The sequence below is a fragment of the Gymnoscopelus microlampas genome, assembly GCF_963454915.1.
Source record: "Gymnoscopelus microlampas genome assembly, chromosome: 11".
Taxonomy (NCBI): Eukaryota; Metazoa; Chordata; class Actinopteri; order Myctophiformes; family Myctophidae; genus Gymnoscopelus; species Gymnoscopelus microlampas.
The window spans coordinates 32,293,325-32,319,078 of record NC_139948.1 but is presented as its reverse complement, the minus strand read 5'-3'; the positions used below and the strand labels follow the sequence as shown (position 1 = coordinate 32,319,078).

The window sequence follows — 25,754 nt, the reverse complement described above, 5'->3', positions numbered from 1 at the left end:
AAATAAAATGCAGGTATACAAGCTCATAGCGTGGCACCGAGTGCCACGCTATGAGCTTGTAGATCTGCTATTTTTTTGAAAATTTGTGCAAATCTTTGAATATATATATATATCTTTTTAAGCGAACATTTGTAACTCAAATCTTTGCTTCTGGGGATTCTACACATGTCTTCTAAATTCTAACAGTTCCTTTTTTTTTTTTACTTGAGTTTCTATAATATCAGTGGTTCGTTTCTCCAGTTCATGTGTTTTTTTAACATATTAAATCACCGAGGATCGATCGGAGAGACTGCAGGCTGACATTAGGCTATAGGAATTGGGGAGTTGGGTACGAAGTCCATCAGGAGCGCCGATGGAAACAAATGTATGGATGTGCTTGCAAAGCGAGCCTTAAGCCCAATTTATGTTTTGTCACATGACCGTGTTAATAAGAAAAGCAAACTAATAATAATACTAATTACAAACTAAAAAGTGCAACATGTTATTTTGCTTGTCGATCCGTTATTTTCAGTGAGTGACACTGACACTGTCATGTGACAAAGTCTAAATTAGGCATTAATGTTAGATCTCCTCTATGGACTCAGCTGGGACAAGGCCTCTCTTCTTCCCACTGCTCAGCCTCATATAGCCATCGTTGTCGTCTCTCTTCCCCACACAGATCTGACAGAGAGAGAGAGAGAGAGAGAGAGAGAGAGAGAGAGAGAGAGAGAGAGAGAGATGGGGGGGGGATTACAGAAGTGATGGAAACGGTAAAACAAGAGAGATAGATGAGTCAGATAACAGTGGCTGTGATATCAAACGTAACTCAGTATTGATACTGTATAGTTGATCTGTTTTTAATGTTTCCTCTCAATGTTTATTTTCTTTTATTTGTATATATTTTTTCTCACTTTTTCATATACACATAATATAATATAATAGGATTGCTCATTTAATTTCCACTATCTATCTATTTAGATCATTAGATTGGAACTGGAATTGTAAGTATCATTGCTGTCGCGCAGAAACCTCTTATCTCCATATTTTGACTTTTAATGTTTTTTTTCTCCGAAAACTGTATACCATACAGACTATCATACAAGAGTGTCGCACAAAAGTAGTAAAAATAGCAGTTCTACCAGCTCACATCGTAGCGCGTTGTGAGCTTGTGGCTATTTTCACTATTGTAAAATGTTTTTTAAAAAGATAATAAAAAAAGAACGGTTTTGGGACATACAAGGTTTCCACCCGACAGCAACGATATTCTGTATCTTTATAGAGACTTCTCAGGCCAACTTCTCTCTGGTCTGTGATGATGATTACATAAAAAAAAAGAGTGAGATTGTCTTATCTCACCTGAGATTCTTTTACCACCATGTGACCCATCTCTCGGTTGCCATGGACATTCTGGGTGACCCTCCACACACTCTCTCCCGGTCGGACCCTCTGGACAAAGTTAGAAGGGAAGAAGCCCACCTTGTCTCCACTTTTCCCCTTGAATGCACAGAGCACATGCAAGAAACCAGACTTTATTATGTACTGCCTTTAGAAATGTTACATGGCATTGCCTATGTTATTTTCTGCATGGGTTACTTTCATTTGTATGTGAAATGTTTGTTAAAGTAGTCCTAGGGCAACAGTTTAATCACTGTTCTTAGCAGAAGAAGAGTTCCTAATCCTAAGACTCGCCGTTTATTGCAGTCAGTCTCAAGCTTTGATGTGGCTATCATTGATTCATGAACTGGATTACCCATGAATAATAAATGGTTGATTCTCAAACTATAAATACTTTAAAGCTCCCACAGAAAGGCACAATTGTGTCATTATCAGAGGATACATGCACTTGGTCTTTCCTTTAGACAACATTCAAGGGGTTAACCCCGTCATTGTCACCTCTGTTGGAACACACATTTATTTCCATTTGAGGTGCGCGAACCTTATTTCAGACTCAGTAGAGACCCCTTTTAATATGCAATGCCGGATAAGTTCGTCCCTTTAAGTTATTCCGAGAGGAAATTATGTGTTATTCTATCAGCCTGAGCCTCCAAAAACACACACAACCACAAACACACGCGCACGCACGCGCACGCGCACACACACACACACACACACACACACACACACACACACACACACACACACACACACACACACACACACACACACACACACACACACACACACACACACACACACACACACACACACGTGCCAACACAAACAGATGCAAATGATTTATTACCTACCTTCCACCATTCCTCATTAGAGTCGTCTGTGACCTGCACACGATCACCAGGACTAGAGATAAGAGAACAGGGAAAAGATATGGGATGGGGGATGAGAGAAGGAACATGGAGAGGAAGAAGAGGAGGAGGGGAGGAGATGAGATGAAGGAGAGAGTGAGAGTGAGTGAAATTGAGTGAGAGGGAGAGTGAGGGTGAGAGAGAGAGAGAGAGAGAGAGAGAGAGAGAGAGAGAGCAGAAAAGAGATAACATTATCATACGGCTGCAGAAATGTGTTATAGCTTCTGAATCACAGCTCAGACAGGTTGAAATGCAGATAAACCCTACACTTCCCTGGAGTGGCGACTAATCAAATGACACCAAAGTGGAAAGGTCTAATTAAAATAGGGCTTGCATACAGCAGTGGGGACGTGTGGATCTGCTCTGGCCTAGCATACTGTATAGTATACTACCTGCTTTACATTGAGCCTTGACCAAATTTGCACTGATTCACTTAACTCTTCTTAAATTACTACTACTGTATATAATAATATATACTTTAGTGTAGCCCTGCATGCTCCTAAGTACTGTAAAGACCAATGTCAGATTCATGAAATACACAGGTGTATTAAGCATGGATGTCACTTTGTTTGCGCATGCATGTGTTAGTCATAAGTAATTTAAGTCATTTGCATTTATCAATGCCCCATTTAACACCCACCATAAAAGGCATGCACCAAAGGGTCATGTGTAACAAGAGGGAAGCCTAATTATACTTTGAACAACTGAACTTTTGCGAGAGTGAATACCATTTAAGCTTATCAAGTAAAATATCATGATCAATGATGATGTCAAATGCGGCACTGAAATATAACATAACTGCTCCTGCAATTTTTGAGCCATCAATCCCCTCAACCAATCACCAGTCATTTGAGTAAGTGGTTAAACTGAAGTGATGCTTGATTGAATGATTGATTGCCAAATTGACCTTTTGACATTAACCCCCTCCCATAAACTTTTGACCGTCCCCCCTCCCTCTCATGAACATTTGACCATCCCCCTCCATCTCATGAACTTTTAACCTTCGACCTTAAGAGTTCCCCAGCCACCCTATTAACTAAACTACTGCTGTTGATGTCGCGTGATCCTTTCTGTAAGCATGTTGATATTTGGTAGTCAGACTATTATAGTTAGAATGATCCTGTACCTGAACATGAATAATTCTCTCCATGACTTTACTGCAGGACCAATACTTTTACCGGTGGGTCGACAATTTGGAGCACAGAAAGGTAACTTATTGTCCTTGAGAAGTGGAATGATATTTCCCTCTTTCCACTATGTAGGATACAGCACGCATAGCAGACATCTGTTAAATATGTGACATAAGGGACATGAAATGTAATCAACAGCCATGTTTAACACCTTACTGTCTAGATTGTCTGTGCCTGCACACCCATATTCAGGAAGAGATTTCAGCAGTTTCCTAACATCACTCGCATCTACACAATTGAACTGAAACATACAACTTTTACCATCCATTATTTCATTATTTATCAGTTCACAATGATTATGATCAGGTTCTGCCTCAGATTGTTCACCTTATTGATAAAAACGTTATTAAAATAGCAATATCTGGGATTTGTAAAAAAAAAATACCATCAGATTCCAGGAATGAGACACATGCATTTTTCTTTCTTCCCATAATTTCATTTAATGTATTCCAGAGTTTACCATCTTACTATTAATTATCTGCTGAAAATATTCTTTCTTCTTCCTTTTATTCAATTTAGTTACTTGATTTCGTAGCTTACAGTTCATATGGTCAACAAGTTTAATAAATGATGATATTGTAAACACACGCCAAATGGGGTCACACTGACAGAAAGGGCAAACACACTGGGGACATAATGTTCTGCTCTGAATGTGTCAACTTAAAAATAAACACAAATCAGTTTGAATTTGCCTCATGTCTATAAGCCCAGTTATGCATCCTTAATTCAAAAACAAGCAATATATTGTTGAATAGGCTCTTTTTTTCTTTTCTTGCCTTTGTGCATGTTACACGTGTATGCAGGTCTCAGAGCAGGCATGTGTTTTGTGTGCCCCACCAACAAATTCAGCTAAGAAGAAGAATGATGAATCAGACAATGCTTGTGGAATGGTTTGCACAAGCATTTTAAGATCAAATATGATAAGCTTCAGATCAGTCTGCGAGTGATTCCAAGCTGCCAGGGGCAGCGCCTTGCCATGAAGGCTTGTTTGCCAAGTTCAGTTCAAGCTTTAGGGACAAACAGGGAGTCACTTGAACGTAAACTTTAGTTTCTGGTTTTGTGTGTAATATACCCACAAACGTAGGAGGGAAGCAAACCAAGGATGGATTTGTAAAGGTGTGTGTTAAGGACTTGATCACGTAGTAATAGGTCTTTTAAAAGTTTACTGTCCGATCTGATCGGCAGACTCCATGCTTCCCTACACCTAAATGTTTTTTAAATGAATTCCTATAGTGTGCTATTATTTCTCTTGCCTTATGACTCTGTTTGTACTTTTTGACTTATTTTAAGTTGTTTCTGTTTTTATGTGAATGTTTGTTTATGTTGTGTATGTTGAAACTTTGTACTGCTGCTACCCTAAACAGGGCTCTCTTGTAAAATAGATGTTGAATCTCAATGGAATTTCACCTGTATAAATAAAGGCAAACAGTAGCAGCTGGCCCAATTACACTAGTTCTGTGTTACATAGTTGCCCCCAATCTTCCGTGCACACACACACACACGCACACACACGCACACGCACACGCACACGCACACACGCACACGCACACGCACACGCACACGCACATGCATACACACAAAGACACACCACAGGTGGCTAACTGTCTTCTAGACATCCCCTTTTCCTTTCTTTCCCTCCATGTCTGTGCAGGTCTCAAGCTGCTCTCTCTATCCTGTCTTGTGTGCCTGCGCTCCATTTCATCTCTCATTTATTCAGTACCTTTATCTACTCCCCCACTGGGAGCCACGTTAGCTAGCAGCTCAACGCGCTGACGCCGATTTGAGAGGGTTTTATAATTAGCCGTCCTTAAGGGCGCCCCTGCTCTGTCCTCTGCAGATGGCAGGGACATATTCGTCCCCAAGAAAGACATGAGAGCCGCAGTAAAACACGCACAAACACGCACACAAGTACATGAGCATGTGTGCACACTCTTTCAGGTGGTTACTTACTGTAGTTCCAGGTCATTCTGCTCCTGAGGTAGAAACCTGTAGAGTGCTACATAGGTGTGAATAGAATGAACTTCAATACGCCTGGGCACCTGGAGAGTAAAGCAAATGATGGGCGGTTTAAAAAACACAAATTCTGCAGGTTGAATAAAGCCTCATTTTTGTTCGGTCGCATGAAGGCGCCATAGGCCGAAAATAGCAGACCTACAAGGTCACATCACTTCCCGGATGCAATGCCTTATGAGCTTGTAGGTCTGCTGTTCGCGCCACTGTCCTGCGGCGAAGTATAAATCGGGCTTAATGACTAGTACTGTTATTTATATAATCTGGGTGAAATGAGTGACGGGACTGTGACACCTTCACAGCACTGTCCTCTGCAGGAGACTGAGCTTGTCCAGTGTCCCCGTCATCTTCCTCGTCCACCCCCGTTTCGTTCTCCAGGACAGAGGCATCTGGCAGTGGTGACAAAAGTGGTTAGAAATGTGCCAGTCAACACACACGTGCGCACACCCATGCACACAACTGCTCCCAATAAGTCAGTCTCACACACACACACACACACACACACACACACACACACACGCGCCGATGCAGGCAAACACAACGCATGCACTAAAGCACAGTAGCCTACACGTAGCAGAGAGATAAAAAGCTATACACAGCAGTGTTTACCCCCTGTCTCCTGAGATATATCTTCCTCCATACTGCACTCTTTCTCCTCACCTCCCTCCCCCTTGAGAAAGAAATATAAAGAGAGAGGAAAGAATGATAATCAAGGAGACACATCACACAACACATCAAAGGAGGTCTACTTGGAAGTGGGATTTCTGTTGTCAGAATGATATTCACTTGCTGAATTTCCCACACCAACAGTGTTTCCCACTCGCAACCCATTTTTGGCCATGGAGCCAAAGTAAATATCCAGTGTTTTTAACATTTTTTTTCAAAGATAAAAAAATAAATGTCAAACATATTTCAGAAATGTTCAGAAAAAATAGTGAAAATAGCTGATCTACTATCACATGATGCGTTGTGAGATGGTAGCTATTTTTGTTATTTTTGAAATACGCCTTTAGTTCATTCATAATGCTGGGTCACGGGAAGACACCAAATTTCTCTTCTCCAAGTTTGGAAACCACTGATCTAAAAGGTTTGCAAATGTGTGAATTAGCAGCAAATTCCCTTATGCCTAGTTCACACCATCACTGGAATTCCACTTCCAGTTCCATGCATTGTCTATGGCGAGGAGTGAATTCTCTACTGCAGGAGGCTGAGCCTGCAAAAAGCAGTGAAAAAGTTGAGGAAATTCAACTTTCATGCTGAGGTTTGCGACGAGGTAAAGTTTCAACCAATCAGAATATAATTTGAGAACTCACTATACAAATATTTCTTCATATTGCCGTTTTTCACTGTAATGCATCGATATCATTGAGATTCCTCATCATAGATACCTGGTAGTAAAAATAATTCTGATTCTGATTCTCAGAACTCTCACTGTATATCTGTCATTATGTGTGTCACTTTCATTGGACCCATGAATCAGACAGCCAGCCCAGGTGGTCAGGTCACATCGGCAGATACCTGGATATATTAACCACTTTAACCCTTGCATCCCAATTTTGGGCATGTCACAATAGGCGAACATTGTCGAGGGACATGCAAAAGATTGCGGAAAGGTTCCGAGAATAGCCGATCTACAAGCGACGCATTGTGAGCTTGTAGATTGACTATTTTTGCAATTGAATGGTGAAGTGGTTAACAAAACATCCTGTCCCAGTCTTGAGAGTGATGTCGTACCAGGCTGCGGGTGGGTGACTCTGACGTACTGCCAAAACTGGAGCGGCTCATCTGTGCCAGGGACGTCCCGTAGCGCAAGGCGGCATACACAGGGTCTACACGTGCACGTGCAGCCTCTGAAAACACACAGACATGTTTGAAGAACATGTGTGCACATGCACACACATATGCACGCACAGACACACACGCCTGCACAGACGCACGCCTGCATCTGTACGCACACTCACACACTTTTAGAAGTAACACCCGACATTGATCTTATTTTGTACACCCTGCACTATACTAAATATAGCTGTAGTAAGTCAGTCCTGGACCGAATTGACCCACTTAAACACAGAAAGAGGCCAGTGGCGAAAACTGAAAATAACAGCCAGAGGGTTACAGTAAATAAGTCAACAGTTTTTAGCTGCTATATTTCAAGTCTGCCTACAACAATAAAGTAACACTCAAAACATAGATATTCTTAAAAAGCCTTTAGGCCTTCAATTCATTCTCCAGGAAAGAGACATCTGACAGTGGTGACAAGTGTGGTTAGAATGGGCCACACGCACACACACACACACACACACACACACACACACACACACACACACACACACACACACACACACACACACACACACACACACACACACACACACACACACACACACACACACACACACACACACACACACACATGCACACACAAATATATACACTATTTTGTAGCCAACTCAACTGAGTCAATTTCATTTAATTTACATAGCGCCAAACAGAAGTTATGACACTTTATATACAGTATATAGCAGGTCAAGGCCATATTCTTTGTTGTGTATCAGGTATGCAGCTCAGTGCCTCCGCCAACCTGTTTCCAGGGCATTCAGCTCCACCTGCAGGCATGGAAACAGCCCCGAGGTGAAAAAGGTGACAACATGTTGTTTTTTTTCGGGTCAGGTGTCACACAATTGCCCTATTTGGATTCAAAACGGCTATTGTAGCTGAAAAGCTACAAGTTTGAATGTCTGCACCTGAATTGAGGCCAGGTAGTTTTATGTAGGTATATATGCTGCTGTGCTGTGTGTTGCATGCTCATTAACACACTTCATACTGTAGCCATGCTACATGTGTGGTGATCCTTGATAGAGATGTTCGCCTGGTGCCACACCAAGCACCACTCACACTCACACATTACCTCCTAACAGCAAGCCTCTCAATGTCCAAAATGTTGGGACCAAATACCAGCCCATACAATTGAGGGTGCATGGGGGTAAAGGCCACCAAGTTAAGAAATTAAATTGCATCCCAACTGCATGGGACACAGAAGACCATGTTATTTAAGATGATCATTAAGACCAGGAGAGCATCTGTGTCATTTTAGATTTTTGTGTTGGCTATTAAAAAAATTGCAGACATACAAGCTCACAGAACTTCTGAAAGTGTGAGAACTACTGATTTAGAAGGCATTTGTAGGATTATTATTGCCCCACTTGTCAATCTGAGAGTTTCTGGGCCAAAATGTAAAACCATTCATAGACCTGGAGCAAGTCAATCAATCATTATTGTTCACCAGCACCTGTTCTTTTTTCGTCTTTTTTAAGAGCCTTTGTTATTTCATTTTTATAATCATGGTGTGAGTGACTAATAAGAGCTTGGTCTCAATTGGCCAACCCTGAATAAATAAAGTAATGAAATAAAATGTTTCAATCCTGCTCCTGTTTTCTCATCTATTTTTTCCTCTGTGTTTAATGAATGTTATTTTTCCAGATCATCCCACTGTGCTTTTTTTTACCCCTTTCCTTTTTGAACAAATCATAATTACTTGGAGCCAAAACAAACGCAGCTTGTTTTTGTCAGACATGAAAAACAGCAACAAGCAAAAGTAGAGATTCTGCATGAAAGCTGGTTGAACGTGAATATCAATAATTTACTTTAAAAGTGTTTCTGTGATGACACCCAAAGATGGGAACAATTATTTTAATTGGAACAAGGAATATTAAACACTGGTCTCAGATAATTATCAATTGCAATTAAAAAGCTAGTTCTACATTTCCAGTGGCTTTGTATTCAGACTTGTTGTTTAAATGTGATATACAATTAATCTTGCCTCGCTGTGTGTGTATGTGTGCGTGCGCATTGGTGTGACAAGCGACAAGTCTCATCTGATCCCGACAGAGGGCAAAGCACCATGTTGCTGGGTGTGGGAACATACTACTTCTTATTCATTGAGGTGATGGACAATCACAAACCTATTTCAAGGTATATGGCAAAGTGTTTTCCACTCTAACAACAAGCACGTACACACTGCTTTTGTGTTGATTACAACACACACACACACACACACACACACACACACACACACACACACACACACACACACACACACACACACACACACACTAAAGAAGGTGTGCTTACCTTGGCTGGGCTGGACTTCTTTAACGACCGCCAGTTGGTCGTTGACCACATTGGGCGAGCTGAAGTTTCGCTTGAATGCCCCAGACTAATGGAGAAGAGGAGAGACTAGAATGATCTACCGGTTCCATTATTCCCTGTTTGAGCTGGAGGGAGGACAATGCAATGAACTCGTTTTGAAATTAATGAATTGGAAACACAGCAAGACTCAAGCGTGTGCACACACACAAATATACACAACCAGATAATTTATTTCTGTCCCCACCACGTCTACAAATTATGCCTTGTCTTCTTTTGCCGGTAATTTTAAACTATTAATCCATTAAGACCCGGAACGCATCAGTGTAATTTTTTTATTTCTTTGGCTATTCAAAAATAGCAGATATACAAGCTCATAGTGAGGCACCGATTGCCACCGATTTCTTTTGTAACTCAAATCTTTGATTCTGGGGGATTCAACAAATGTCTTCTAAATCCTAACAGTTTTTTTGAAAAAACGTATGTTGCTATAATATCAGTGGTTCTCAAACCTTTTTCATGTCAAGGACCCCCAAAATGATATGTATTTGGCCATGGACCCCGCTCAAAATATTTTCTAGGGACCCCCCAGAAGCAAAGATTTGAGTAAAATATGTTCATTTAAAAAAAAATCAATGATTTGCACAAATTTTCAAAAATAGCAATCTACAAGCTCATAGTGCGGTGCCGCACTATGAGCTTGTATATCTGCTATTTTTTAATAGCCAAAGAAATCTTTAAATGACACGTTCCCGTTCCCGGTCTTAATGGATTAATTGACTCAACGAACCAGCAGTGGTACAACCCTGAATGTCATCACCATAGCTCACCAACTTGTGCGCACATGTATGCTGGTTCATACACAGCATGTACATGAGCATTGGCAGCACATTTGCAATTTCATGCTCAATTAAGCAGAGTAACTGTTTCGGAGGAGATATCAATTTGTCTGCTCCGACTTGCAGATGGAACACTGAGAGCTACACACTGTGGATCAATGTTATACAGTATACGGCTAACTAAAATAATTCTCAGGCACAAAATTATTGAAAGGTCATACAGATTTGTAAAGAAAGGGGGGGCCATTTTCTTGATGACTTAAAGTTCCACTACTGTATACCCTATAGAGCACCGAAGTCTGACATCACTGTCTGCTGCTAGAGGGCCCTATATCCCTGCTCACAAAGTTATTTTTTACATTGGAAATCCGACAGGGGAATCTTAAATCGCGTCATATAAGAACTATGTTCCAAAAATAAACAAGTCAGCCGGGCGATTTTACTCATATGGATATGAAGCATCAACTGACGGTGAAAAAGTACAATTTTTATAAATGTTTTTCTTTGGTTATCAAATTTAACTCAATATCATAAACGACACAGAGTCACATACCTGACAAAATCGCAGGTCTGATTTGTTTATTTTTGGAACACAGTTCTTTCCCTATGGTAATTTCAATACAAAACAATACTTGCATGACCCAGGGGTAGGGGGAGTGACGTGAGTGCTTATACACCCAAAAAATAATAATCATACATCAGTTTCTAACAGGCCCACAGACAGTATTGCATTCTAATGTATTTTGCCCTGCACCAGTGGGTGAACACAAGGATCAGACCAGGGTTTTAGATGGATAACCAGTATTTCAGTCTGGTCCCAGAAGGATCCTGTTGTCCACTGATTAATGGCTCTGTTTCAGTCATATCAGCACTATCTGCTCATGCACAATGGACAATATGGTCCTTACTGTATGTATCTGTGCTCTGTTGGCATTCTGTTAATTGCAAGCCATGGCCACGACCTTTAAGAAGTGCTGACTCAGGGCGTTTGTTTCTGCCCCTAACTGCAAAGACTATAGGGATTCAAATCCTCCACGGTGCCTCTGGCTTGACGGGGCGCTTCAACGAACAGTGAACACAATTGGCCGCCATGTTTGAGGGTGGAAAGCCAGACCGGGAGGGCAATATATGCCGCTGCACTATAGCGACTGCTACGCGCCTGTTCAGCAAGGAGAGAACTGGGTTGGATAACATGTTCCTCTGCATGCGCTACACCCTGCTGGGGAAACTCCTCACTGTCAGGTAAAAAGAAGTGGATGGCGACTGCATGTACTGTATATCGGAGAATCTGTAGTGACAGATTACACACGAGCGTGGGGAAAATTGGGAATTGACTTAATGACTTAATTTCCTTTCCACGATTGTGGAAAAAAAAGAAGTACTGGCTCAGAACTCAAGTCAGGAGTGTAGAATTAGAAAGAAAAGCCAGCACTCACCTTCTTACACACGTGCGTGCGTGTGTGCGTGCACACACACGTGCGTGTGTGCGTAGGTGCGTGCGCACGTGCGTGTATGTGTGAGTGTGTGTGTGTGTGTGTGTGTGTGTGTGAATATGTTGTAATCAACACACACCTTCCCCTGACACGGCTGCTGAGACAATTCTGAAGTGCACCATAGATGAGCAGCCATCTTGCAGGTTTTACAGCGTAGAGCTTGTTTTGAGTTGCCTGCGGAGAGAAGCATGTGAGTAGAGGGACACTACAAGAGTGATCAAATAGGCACAGCAGGCTAGAGATCTGCAGCAGGGAGAGAGTGCTAATAAACAACCATGGCCCCAGATTATATTAGCAGGTCCTTCTTCTGACTCAAGTCTGTTTTTTTCTTCTTCTTCTTTTCCTCAGGTAGTGAATTTAATCAAATGCTGCCCTAGTCTTATTAAGCTGCCAACACCATCGAATTAAAGATCAACATCTGCCTAAACCTGAAGAGAATTAAACCAGTAGGTTTTATACATATTTTAATTGATTTGAATAATCCCATTTTTGTGTTGCTCATCTAGTGTCAGCAAACAAATAAACAAATAAATAAACGAAAAGGAAGCTGGCGTCTATCTGTTTTTCTTTAGGTAATCTAGTTAATTCACTATTTATTGAACAAAAGATACAGTACATTCCATTTTTGTTGTTGTTATTGTTGATTTAAACCAACAGATTCTTGATGGGGATTACATCCAGCAGTGTAAAACCAGACAAGCAACGAACACAAATAATGGTTTGCAGGAAATATCTCTGCTGCCTTTACTGTCTCTCTGCTCTCTGTTTCTATCACAAATAAAGCAGGAATGCAGAAAAAAATGTATTTGAAAAAGGACGAGGGCGTGGGGATACACAACAAAAAGCATGCTGTATGCAAAACAATACATGTGGGAAAAAACAGAGGAGTAGGGCAGAGAATGCAATCGATCACAGTGACAGGAAGTGGATTTCGTAGAGGAAGTGGGTAGCATGGAAGTTCAAGTGTTAGATGACCTCTATATGCTCATATAGAGGTCATCTAACACTCCATGCAAATCAGGAGCAACAGCATTCAACACCTGAGTCTCCAGAGCTGGCATCCTCACACCAGAAAACACCTGTATGAAGGGAAATGCATAAAGCTTCCCGTTGTTTCTGTTGTTCAGTGCTGAACTCTAAACTGTATGGATTTGCACAATTGCAAGCCTATACATAAAAGGCTGAGTGACGTATCTGTCTTTAATCGTTTCCCCATTGTGCATTATAGCAGGGGGTTCCAAAACTTTATCCTGCCTCCAAATAGCTAAAAGGAAAAATCCATAGCCTCTGGCTGCAGCCCCCCTGTGAGCTTGTAGATCGGCTATTTATGCTATAATTGAAAATATGTGGGGGGCCAGCTTGAAAGTGGTTAAACTGTCACAATGAATTGAATTTGAATTGAACAGGTTTTTTTCATTATTATTTTTTTATTATATGATTTATGTAAACAAAAACAAAAAAAAAACATTTTCTCCTTTAATTGGCCCCCGGCGGCCCTCATTTTCAAAACCTGACTATAAAATGATGATGGCGGTGATGAAGGTGGTAGGGCCTGGCACACGGTAAACACAGAGGCTGGTACCAGGGAGTAGATTTGACATCTTACCGACTATCATGTGTTTGCAGTGCTGACAGTTAGTGGGCTTGCGGAACACGTGCTCCTGGAAGCTGTGGTTTATCTGCAGCCGGGGAGGCTTTGCGGACAGCGAGGGGGAGTGGCTGAGGGACGGCGAGCGGGAGCAGACTGAGGGGTTGGGGCTGAGAGACGGCGAAATAGACGGCGAGCGGTCGCAGACAAGAGGCGAGCCAGGCGGCAGCGGTGGAGAAGGTGGCGGAGGGTCAGTGATGAGGTCTGGTGGTGGGCAAGCATCGCTGTAGGACCTCTGGAAGAAATTCTCCACGCTTTTACTGCGCATGATGGACTTGAAAGACATGGACCGTTTCAGCCTCTGGAGCTACACACACACACACACACACACACACACACACACACACACACACACACACACACACACACACACACACACACACACACACACACACACACCCACAGGGACAGAAAGTACAATGAGAAATATTGGGAGAATAAACATTGCATAGCACTAGGGAACAATAAACATTATTCACCTTCAGGAACCCACAGGGCAATATACAAGCATCCATAAACACATCACTTTCTTATTTACCTCTAGACCTTCAGGACAGGATGACTCATGATACAATACAACATAATAGTATTATCCCACAAGAAAACAACACAATAAAGCATAACCACCTGAGCATTGGGGACAAGTCTGTAATTTTGCACAATAATTTTGAACACAATGGTTTTACACTGAGGACCATTGCATGTGTGCGTATTATTTGGAATTGCCTCGGTACCAGTGCTTGCTTGAGGGGTTTTAGTAATGAAAAGAAACACAACCGTTTACACAACCGTATCATATATCAACAGCCTATCCTGAGGCCTCCTGATCTGATGAGAGCTTGTTCCTGAGCTGTTGGTTTGTCTGCAGGACGTCACCACCACACACACACACACACAGATACTATAGATCCCAGTCTCTGACGCGCTGCTCCTATGGCCCTCATGACGTACACACGTGTGCACAGATGAATAGAGAGACGGCGGTGAACATGCACATGATGTCGACGTGCACATCCACACAAATGCAAGCGTGCGTGCGCGCACACACAGAAACAAACACACACACACACACACACACACACACACACACACACACACACACACACACACACACACACACACACACACACACACACACACACACACACACACACACACACACACACACACACGTAATAACATAGCATTACATCTCACAGCAAGTTTGTGGTAAATAGTAACGTGACTACCCTGGCGTGTATCTTGTTATTTGTATTGACCAAGCTGTCCTGCATGACTGATGGCCCTCACACTGTAAACAGCCGACGAGGCATCACATTGGCCCCCGTCGTGGCTTTGTGCTGTATATCCATCTAGCTATTGATTGGCTGGATGAACACATGTCCCCTGACAGCAGCCCGTGGTTGTGGATATACAGTAGAATGTAGATGATAGTATTTTTCCGGGGGTGTGGTGGGCTATTTGTTACCCTGACAATGCAGTGACAGGCGAGGACCAGTGTATTCATGGAGGCGTGGCCCTGCTGCTTGGGAAGAATAAATGGGGATCAGAGGGGACGGACAGCGGGACAGATAATCAGTACGCCACAGACACTCCCCGTGTGCACAATCTGTCTGCCAGCCTGCCGTTCAGTTCAGTTCAGCCCCGGCTTTAATCACTTCATCGGGAGCCGCCGTTTACGGCACTGTGTCCCAGGGAATAAGAGATTAAAACAGTTTCTCTAAGAGTCTAAGTGTTTATGTGTATATCCTACATCCGTAATGTGTGTGCGTGCGTGCGTGCGTGCGTGCGTGCGTGCGTGCGTGCGTGCGTGCGTGCGTGCGTGCGTGCGTGCGTGCGTGCGTGCGTGCGTGCGTGCGTGTGTGTGTGTGTGTGTGCGCGCACGTGCGTGTGCGTGTGCGTGTGTGTGCGTGCGCGTGTGTGTGTGAGAGAGAGTGTGTGAGTTTGGGGGGGTGACAGGCAGACACAGCGACAGTTAATAAGTATGTTATGATGTGAATAACCTCTACATACAATCGGTCCTTAAATTGTTAATATCATACCAGCTAAAAGCATTCCAGACGCTGTTTTTATGTGACTTACTTTTGCATGGGAGCCATGAGCTCGAGGGCACTCTGTCTTTTGGTCACATCTTTTTTTTTGATTGATTGATTGATTGATTGATTGATTGAATACTTCATTAACAGTTTGCAAAAAGTACAGAGGTACAATAATGCTAAAAGGATAACCGGCCTGAAGGCTTGTTTCCGTTGTGGCCCCATGGTGTTGGCTTGTCCACACCACGCTGCTCTGACACTCACGTCACCCACTTCTCTGTGTGAAGCCTCACGAAGCCTTGCTCTGAGCTCTCTCAATCAGAGGAAATGAGTGCTGGCGTAGCATCTTGCACTGTGCAGGAACACATGTCTCAATTAAAGCTAATCTAATCGTCTGTCTCTGTGTGCAAGCTTGAAGGGAATTCTTGGTGACATCCGTTTTTATATCAACTGATTTGAGCATGCTTGTAAGGCTAAGTCAAAAATGAAACCCATTTGATTCCAATAAACCGTGTAATTAATCATACTTATCTCTTTGTAACAATCAACCCCACCCAAGGCTATAAGACAGTATATTTTAAATTACTTGTTACAAGCCCCCTATTACAATCACTTTCTTTTAACACAATTTTTGGCCTACTGTTTTTTTTTTATTGTAACTATTATTATTATGACAATATTATGACAATCTTCCATTTGTTTGCTGTTCATGTTATAACCGAGATGTGTTTTGCAAATGTGCTATAGAAGTGTATTATCCACTGACAGTTGCTGTGTTGTGTCATCTTTGCGACGGGAATGAGAATGAGTTGCTAATGGTGTAACTCGACCGCAATTCAATGATAATACCCGCTGCTACAGACATGCCAGGGAAAAATATTAAGCCTGATGTATGTGCATTAGGTTGTATGTGATCATGAGAATACCATTAATACAATCTGACAATAATATGATAAAACAATGCAAAAGAAGACATACTGTATACTGTAGATTCATGATTTTACCTGATATTCAAGGTACAGACTACTACTGGCCTTCAAGTGACCTTAACCTTAGTGCTGCGGGCATGCCCTTCTCTCAATTTGCAGACATTGCAGAACATTGCACCGACTTACATCACCTCTGTCAATATCTCCCCAACACCAATCACACCACTGCATACCATGGATTCACTGCCTGTCTCTGGGAACCCTTAGAAGACCATTTTTCAAACCTTATCGATCCATATAACAACCACCGCACATTCTACACATAAGTGTCCGAAATCAATACTTTATTGAGACATACGTCAAAGAAGCAGCTTTCCTGTCACTGGAATGTATGGCTCTTCAACAAAGAAATAATTGAAGCAAGAAAGAAAAAAAAAGATCTTGCCCAGTGGGGTTTGAAAGATCAGGATTTATCAACAAAGGGCTATTTCCTATTGATGATGTACTTTTATACAGAGACTTATTGTGAAGGTATAGGAGCACATCAATAAACAACAAAAGAATTTTAAAAGCCCTGCTAGCTACACGCACTCTGATTAAAGTGGTTTGAACTGACCTATATTGCAATCCCCACACCCTCACATGTGGGGCTAAAAATGAAAATAAAAGAAGGCAAATTTAAGATAATTAAATCCCAAAGGATTAGCACGTTGCAAACAACAGCTTGCAACAACATTGCAAGTTTCTGGAGGTATGTATCACGTGTGCTTCAACAATACCCACCATGAGAATTTAATGTTTGGAACTAGACAGTAATGAACTATTGGTCGCCCGATTGGCAAGCGGTACTTCTGCATTCTTCTTGTTCTCGTTGTTTTCTCTTAGCACACATAAACAAATTACAAATCAACTGTGAGTTGGTTTTGGCAATAAATTATTGAATATTGAATTTGATATGGCTATTCTATGTTTAAAAATAAGTCTATAGTGTCGTAACTCTGTATCTCAATAGCTCTGGGTAGTACTGTCTGCTGAAACTTTATATGTGAGATACATGATACACGTCACACACATACAAAAACAAGAACTTTACGGCTTTAAAGTAAAATTTTAATAAATGTAAAAAAAGATTCCAGACTAATATCTAAGCAGTGATATTAGTCTGGTCATGCCAGGCTATAAGACTATTGTGTGTGTGTGTGTCCGTGTCTTTGACCGTGTGTCCGTGTGTCTGTGTGTCCGTGTGTGTCCGTGTGTCTGTGTGTCCGTGTGTGTCCGTGTGTGTCCGTGTGTGTGTGTGTGTTGGCCAAGTCTGCACCTGCCCCATCGGGTCAGGTTTTCACTTGCCCTGTCTGTGGCAGACAGTGTGCATCCCGCATTGGATTATACAGTCATCAAAGGACCCACAAATTGTAGCAGAAGTCTTCATCGGCCACGATGGACTACCATAAGCAAGTAAGTAAGTGTGTGTGTGTGTGTGTGTGTGTGTGTGTGTGTGTGTGTGTGTGTGTGTGTGTGTGTGTGTGTGTGTGTGTGTGTGTGTGTGTGTGTGTGTGTGTGTGTGTGTGTGTGTGTGTGTGTGTGTGTGTGTGTGTGTGTGTGTGTGTGTGTGTGTGCGTGTGTAGTGTGTGCGTTTGTGTGTGTAAACTTTGCATGCCCTGTAGCCAAAGGAAGACACTCCCAAATATTTCTCAAGGTGGCGCTATACCAGGTTGCATTACATTTTGGGCTATAACTCTTGAACTGTTGGTTGTACAAATCAAAATGTATTTTGATTACAATGACTTAAAAACTGTGCACCCACTTCCAAATCTAAGGGCACCCTCAGGTCTCACCACAACAACTATTGTGGTAGTGGCCTGCCCCAGGGGTAATCACTCTGTGAATCACTATGAACTATTAGCCAAATGCATCACATGATATTACATTTTCGAAACAATGTATTTCTTCTCAGCATTCAGCCTCTGGTGATACTTCACTGATGTCAGTTGAAAATAAGCCAGCCTCACACAAGTTCAAGTTCAAGTAGGTTGTTGCTAGGGGCTTCAACACTTGCAGTGCTCGCTTGGACAAGACCAGTGATTGTTGTTTGAATTGGTATGGTTTCAACTATAAGATAGCTCCAGTAGCTTCTTGCTCTTGAAATGAGAGGTTTGGGATTAGAGAGGGGAGACTTCAAGTGGACTGCAAACCATGTTTCAAGTCTTATTGTGTCACGGTCTTATTGTCAGGTCTTTTGTGCAACTACGACGAAAAGTGAAACTGGTTGTCAACAAAATAATTGCTGACTTCACCTCTGAGCTCAAAAAGCCTAGTCAGAAAGTTCCCCTGTTCCTACAGTTTACTCTGGAAGAACTGACAGGCTTGTCATTCAAGAGTCTGTTGTAGTGACATAAATATAAGGGCTTCGTGAGGCATATCTTGATTGTTCACCACAGACCACAATGTTTCTGCATTAACCAATCCATATCAATCTATTATGCTGGATATTGGATATTGTAATCAGTCTGTTTGCTCATTTGTTATCAAGATAACTTGAAGATGGATGATTGTCATGGAACTTGAAGAGAAAGACCAGTAGCCTGCCCTGAAGAGAGGATCACTTTGGGGTCCAAAAGGGTAATGTTCAAGGTCACAATCAAGGTCAAGGTCTGACACTTATCATAATAACTCGGGAACAGACAGGAAACTTGGTGTGAATGAACAGTAGGCGTACTCAAAGAGATGCTTACATTTTCGATCAGAAAGATTTAAGGTCAAGGTCACAATCGAGAGTTGTAGAACAATATATGTTGCAGTGGGCAGGATTTACAACCTCAGGTGCATTTCTTTCACAAATGGAATGCTGACGAGGATTTCTCCCTTGTGCTAATCCTTTTACTCAGCAGGTGTTCATTGCCCCCTCCATTGATTCACTATCCTCCATTTGATAGTTTCTGTCCACATTTTTGGCTCCCTCCTCGTTGCTAACATAATGTCAGACTGACTCTTCAACCAAGGGTACATTTTACATTGACTCAAAATTAAGCTGTCAATTGTAAGGAACAGTAAGGATAATCACAATGAAATGAATGTTAGTTCACTGAGGACCCTCTCTGTCCTCACCCACAGTGACCTTCACGTCAGCCTCTGCAAGACAATTCGTCATTCACTAATCAACCCCTCCCCCCCAACCACCATTCACACACGACACGCAAAAACAAGTCTGCCATCCATACAACTACATCATAAATACACTTCTCCTTTTTGAGGATTATACAAACATCATTAATATTTAAATTAACACTTATAAGTGTAAATATTATTTTGCTATCTGTTCTTGCCACCCATGTCATGTCCAGTTTTTCCAGCTCACACCCCTGTGGGTATGCGGTGAAAGTGTCACATTAATAAGCACCACAGCAGTAAAGGTGTTAAATCAATTAATTAAGACCTTGGTCATCTTCAGCCTGTCCGTCTGTTAACCCTCCTTTATTTATGATTAAAAATATACCTTCTATATAGGAGGAAATATATTTTGAATGGCTTGAAATATATCTATGAAGAACATACATCCACAGTTCAAAATATACTTTTGAACAAATGCTATGTTTTTCCCATGTCCCTGTTGTCTAACGCGATAACACAGATAAGTGAGAGATAATAGAATGTTTGTGTGTGTGTGGGGGGGTGTTAAGCTAGGCTAATAATTTGATGACCGGCGGAGTCTACGGTAGGAGACTAAAAGAGTCTCCTGTAATGAGACCGATGACCCGGTCATCAAATGGCTCAGGAATGCGACAAAAACTAAAAAATCTCCATGAATTCAAGGCTTCATGGGGTGTGATTGATAGAAAATAAGTAATTATTTGGGTGAACTACTTCTTTAAGCTTCCATTAGAGCCTCCACTGAAGCCTCCTACAGTACAGTATATAAGTCATGAGCTTATTTTTTTCAGATATACACCTGTGTACTTTCCTCAGGGAATAAGAAGCTTGAGTGATAGAGCAGCAATGAGCACAGTGAGTGCATACTGTTGGCTTGTGCTCGCTCTGCAAGAATTTCATCTGCTCCTCCAGACAAGCCACAGTCAGCCTTGGTGCCGTCGCTGAGTGCCAGCGGCAACAATCAAGATGCCTGCCCACCTCCCCACTTCACTCTCTGGCAGCATTTCCCACTGTTTTTTGTTTTTGATATCCATCTATATTAGAGAGTCATTGCTGGCAGATTTCAAGACACATCTATCTTTTATCAGAGTGAGTTGTTCCCTCTTCCTCCCTGCCATCTTTATCCAAGTAAAAATAAAAACGAGCATCTTATGGACACATGGTGGGGCTCTAGTACCTGCAGCTCCTTAATTATCTTTAGCAGGGTTAATTAAAATATGTTTTGAAATAAATGTGCACAGATTGGTTAGGACGTGGATAGATATAGAATGATTTGTTGGTATATGAGGAAGAGGACAATAGACTAAACCTCATCATCTCCATAGTCTAGACTTCAATGTTTTGTTGAGTTCACATTAATTGCAGTGCGCTTCTGATAGATTTTTTAAAAATACTTTTTTAATTGGAATTTTTAGTAACATGATAAACACATCAGAGTATAAGCAACTATAAGATACAAAACAAGAAAAGACAATTTCTGATAGATTTTTGAATAGACTCCTATGGGCAGGGATTCTCACTGTTAAATTCCAGGTATCCAATAGAGCTCGAATTATGCAGCAATTAACCACCTCAAGCATTTAATGGAACGGAAGCCAATCAATGTGGGTGGGGGCTGAACGGTTAGAGTGTCAATATGACACAGAGCCTCGCAGTGCAACACCACCTCAGTCTATTGGGAGAGCAGAGACAAAGATAACAACTAGAAACTGAGTTGGTGACTAACCACTTAAGCCCTACAGTATGCACTTTGTTGACCGGAGTTGCCCCAAGGGTCTGTCCTTGGCCCCGTCCTTTTGTCCCTCTGCACCTCTGTGTGTGTGTGTGTGTGTGTGTGTGTGTGTGTGTGTGTGTGTGTGTGTGTGTGTGTGTGTGTGTGTGTGTGTGTGTGTGTGTGTGTGTGTGTGTGTGTGTGTGTGTGTGTGTGTGTGTGTGTTTGTGTGTAGGGGGAATTAGTCACTTTGACTTTTATCCTAATGAATGGCATTTTCTTCAAAGCATCCCGTTCGAGGCATTGCGAAAATATTTTCATTTTCGCCTCCAATGTCTAATGTCCTTAAAAACTGATATCCTTAATGGTTTTTCATATGAACACCTGAGGCTGATAAAGAACAAAACAACATATTAACCGGCCTTGGGTATTGTTGAGCTCACCAAGTACAGCTCTTTTCAGTGGAATTGCGTTGCCAGGGAACTGCTATGGTCCAACTTTGTTTACTGTCAGCTACTGATATTTCCAAACATTGCACAAGGAAGTAAAATTGGCCCCATTTCTAGAATGCTTATGTTGTCAAGTGTGAAAAGGCCTATGACAACACAACAGATATTTTTGCCAAAACTCTCTCATGGATGTTTGGCTGCGTGCGTGCGTGCGTGCGTGCGTGCGTGCGTGCGTGCGTGCGTGCGTGCTCTCAGACCTTCAGTCCAGGCATGGGCTGTCACTTAGGGTCCACAGAAAGTGTTTTTGAGCGGAAGAACACTTTGTATTTCATGTCCAGAGTGCTTCTAATAAACACACAGAGCTTGATCGTTGTGTCATCTGCGTTATTAGCACAAATAGTGTAGTTGAAATAATGGTAAACATGGACTTCTTAGGTTATGATAACCGGTCATAAATGACCGGGTTGTCAGCCAGCCTCAGCCAGGAGGATCAAACTCATGTTTGTTGATCTTCCGCACAGGGAAAGGAAAGGGAGAGGGGTTGGATGCTAGATTTGTCCGGTCTAAAAAAGTGACATTGATGAGTGGCGCTCTTCTCCAAAAGTGTAACTATTTTCGACTTGAAGTCTCTTCACTAAACAATGCAAATGTGGTCAATTTTGGATTCTGTCCTCTTCACCATTTAACAATACTGTGATTACTGCCTCTTCATTGAGTTATTGTTCATATTTATGCTGATGACACTATATGTATTGTATTGCTGATTCTGTACAAATAGCCACTGAGAACCTGCAACTTTACTTTTAATGCTCTGAAGGAAGCTCTTGTTAATCATAAACTGGAACTTAATGTAAATATAGAATTCATGCCATTTGAGACATAAATATTGATTATAATAGCATGCATTTATCCACTGCATCGTGGATCTAACTAACACTGTTACTGCTGGCATCAGGTCATTGTTTATTTTTGTGTATTTGTCCTTCTAGTGACATGTCTCTTGGGGGCGCTCTAAGTGTGTTCTATGTGTTGGAGGTTTTCAATTAGGTGTCACTTGTTACAGCTGCGTTTTGTAATCAAGTTTTGGTTTGGCGACACCTGTTGTGGTTGAGAGGGCAGCAGCAGCACTCATTCCACTGTGAGAGAGCAGGAGGAGAGGAGAGTTTAACAGAAAGAAAGAAATTAAAGTAAAATAGAAGAAAGTGAAATAAAAGAATGTAAAGAAGAGAAAAGCAAAGGTTTTGCAGAAAGACTGAAGTGTCCAAGTCGACCCCACCCCCATTCGTGTGCAAGCAGGCAAAGTGGTCAGTAACTGTTGTTAATCTTATTATTGAAAGTCACACATTTTATGTAAAATGTCTGAATGCCCAAGTTGATGTTTTGTTTTTTGTCTTTTCTGTATGTAGCCTACTGTCAGTTCTACGATGTTTTCAAATGAATAAACACCAGTACAAGGAACCTGAGTCTATATGCGTCGGATGGGAGTTACAAACACTGACAGTGTCACTGAATATGAATATCTTGGCATCTGGCTTGATGATAATTTTACATTTTAATACCACAGATAGACAATGTGTCAGCAAATTATTATTGTTATTTATTTTTTTCAGAACTCGAACCAGCTTCCCTATGATTTCCTATCAGTGTTGGATAATGGGGATGCAATGTATAGAAATGCTGCTCCTTAAACCCCTAGATACTCTCAGAAAGCTGGTGTAGCTGAAACCTGTATGATAAGGTGGGATGGTCTTCTCTGGCAGAGAGGAGGCATAATAAACAGGTACCTGTTTATAAGGCCATTATCGGAAGGCTGCCACCTTATATGGCAATGATGCTGGATTTGAACTTTGGAACCTATCTACTGTAACTGGTGCTATGATGCTTAAAGGGTTAGTTAAGATTTTTTGAGTATTTTCTGTAGGAAATACTTACCATTAATGTAGTGGTTGCAAAGGTATTAATTGATTGCCCGAGTCCCGTGGTCAGAGTTATGGTCCGTTTCTGATAAATATGAATGTAGTTCCGGTAGATTAGTAGATTTGGTGGGGGCCGCTCATTAAAAATAAAAAAATTAAAAAAACTAGCGTCATTTGTATTGTTGACCTATTTCTACCATATAGAGCAGGTTTCGTTCAATTTCGACCCCTCTGTCACATGGTACTATTTTTTGTGTCATATATTTTGTGCGTGAGTAGGCTGCCACGGCGCAGTGATTCTGGACACAAACATTAGTACCATGTGACAGAGGGGTCGATATTGAACGAAACCTGCTCTATATGGTAGGAATAGGTCAACAATACAAATGACGTTAGTTTTTTAAATTTATTTATTTTTAATGAGCGGCCCCCACCAAATCTACTAATCTACCGGAACTACTTCATATTTATCAGAAACGGACCATAACTCTGACCACGGGACTCTGGAAATCAATTAATACCTTTGCAACCACTACATTAATGGTAAGTATTTCCTACAGAAAAGACTCAAAAAATCTGAACTAACCCTTTAAAGGGCAAGACCACTTTTGTAGAGGTTTGGGTTGTGTAGTTACCTTGACATGATGTGACTCTAAAGGTGGACAAGAAATAAAACATAATTGCTCTATTGATTAGAAATTGATAATTCTAATTGATTTTACTATTTGAAGATGCGGATCCGCGGACCCAGTCCGGGTTTTCTTCCTAATATAAATAGCGATATCAACAGGAAGTTAATATTTTTATTAAAAAAACAAACAGTACTGCTTTTGGTGATGTTCTATACTGTCAGAACTCAGAATCAACTTTGTTTACATTCGTTTATGGGCTAATAGAGTGACTTTGAGAGCTGTTTCACCATACAATGTAAGTCAATGAGGAGCATATTTAGAATCATCAATTTCTAATCAATGGAGAAATTATTTTTGATTTATTGTCCACCTTTGGAGTTACATCATGGCAAGGTAACCCATACCTCTACCAAATTGGTCTTGCCCTTTAAGGTCCCCAAAGCATGGTCTGAATTTGGAAAGTCAGCTTTTTATTAATATTGAACACATGCTAAACATCTAGGCTATTCTCCACTAACATATAGACAATTTAAAACCATGATCACAAACCTCCCTGTCTCAATAGCCAATGTCTACTCCCGATAATTAATAGGCTAGTGATTAAATTAATATTTTTCACAATTTCAGTAAGCTTCACTGCAATCACCCTTAATTGAAAATGACATTGTGGGGGGAAAAATAGAGTAAAGAATAAAGCTAGAATAAATCATTAGGCCTTTATGAAATAGCCTAATAAGGAGAAATAATTATAGGCAACATATTAAAAAAGATTGATGACCAGCAATGAGTATAGGCTCATCTGCCTCGAAAAATTGTTGCCCCGTGGCAGAATGTTGTGTAAATCTAAATGACAGTGGTTCTCAGCCTGTGGGTCAGGACCTCCAGGGGGTCCCCACGTGATTTTTTTTCATTTTTTTTTTCAAAAGTAATCAACAAACTATACTATAAAAACTGGTCAAACCTTGACAAACTTGTGAAATTATATAAGAAAGAGGCAATTTTTGGGGTAAATAGCCAATCTACAAGCTCACAATGCCTGGCGTTGCGAGCTGTGAGCTTGTAGATCTGCTATTTTCACAATATCTATCTGTTGAGGCATCTAAATCGAATGCCTCAACTCCTACATTCCAAGTGCTTATCATCAGGGTGGAGGGTCCCCAGTTCAAATATGATTCTTTTTGGGAGGTCACGGGGCTGAAAAGGTTGAGAACCACTGATATAGCCTCTACTTGCCTTGGACGCATGTGTGGGCTGGATGCTCAGGGCGCATGGAGGAGGGCGCTGGAGCTGCGGCTCGCTCTCCATGTCATTGTTCTCTGTCATCAT

General features: G+C 41.5%; 1 protein-coding gene across 1 annotated transcript; it reads right to left on the bottom strand.

The window, feature by feature from the left end:
- Positions 1 to 382: 382 nt before the first annotated feature.
- LOC311056036 (SH3 and cysteine-rich domain-containing protein 2-like) lies at positions 383 to 25,754 on the bottom strand (the record flags this gene model as incomplete). The annotated part of the gene is made up of 11 exons (XM_084072380.1): positions 383 to 660; positions 1,336 to 1,473; positions 2,226 to 2,277; positions 5,423 to 5,511; positions 5,777 to 5,871; positions 6,092 to 6,152; positions 7,217 to 7,332; positions 9,614 to 9,698; positions 12,040 to 12,134; positions 13,567 to 13,915; positions 25,662 to 25,754. 11 exons carry the CDS (start codon positions 25,752 to 25,754, stop codon positions 562 to 564), a joined length of 1,272 nt encoding a protein of 423 aa, XP_083928506.1. The 3' UTR covers positions 383 to 561.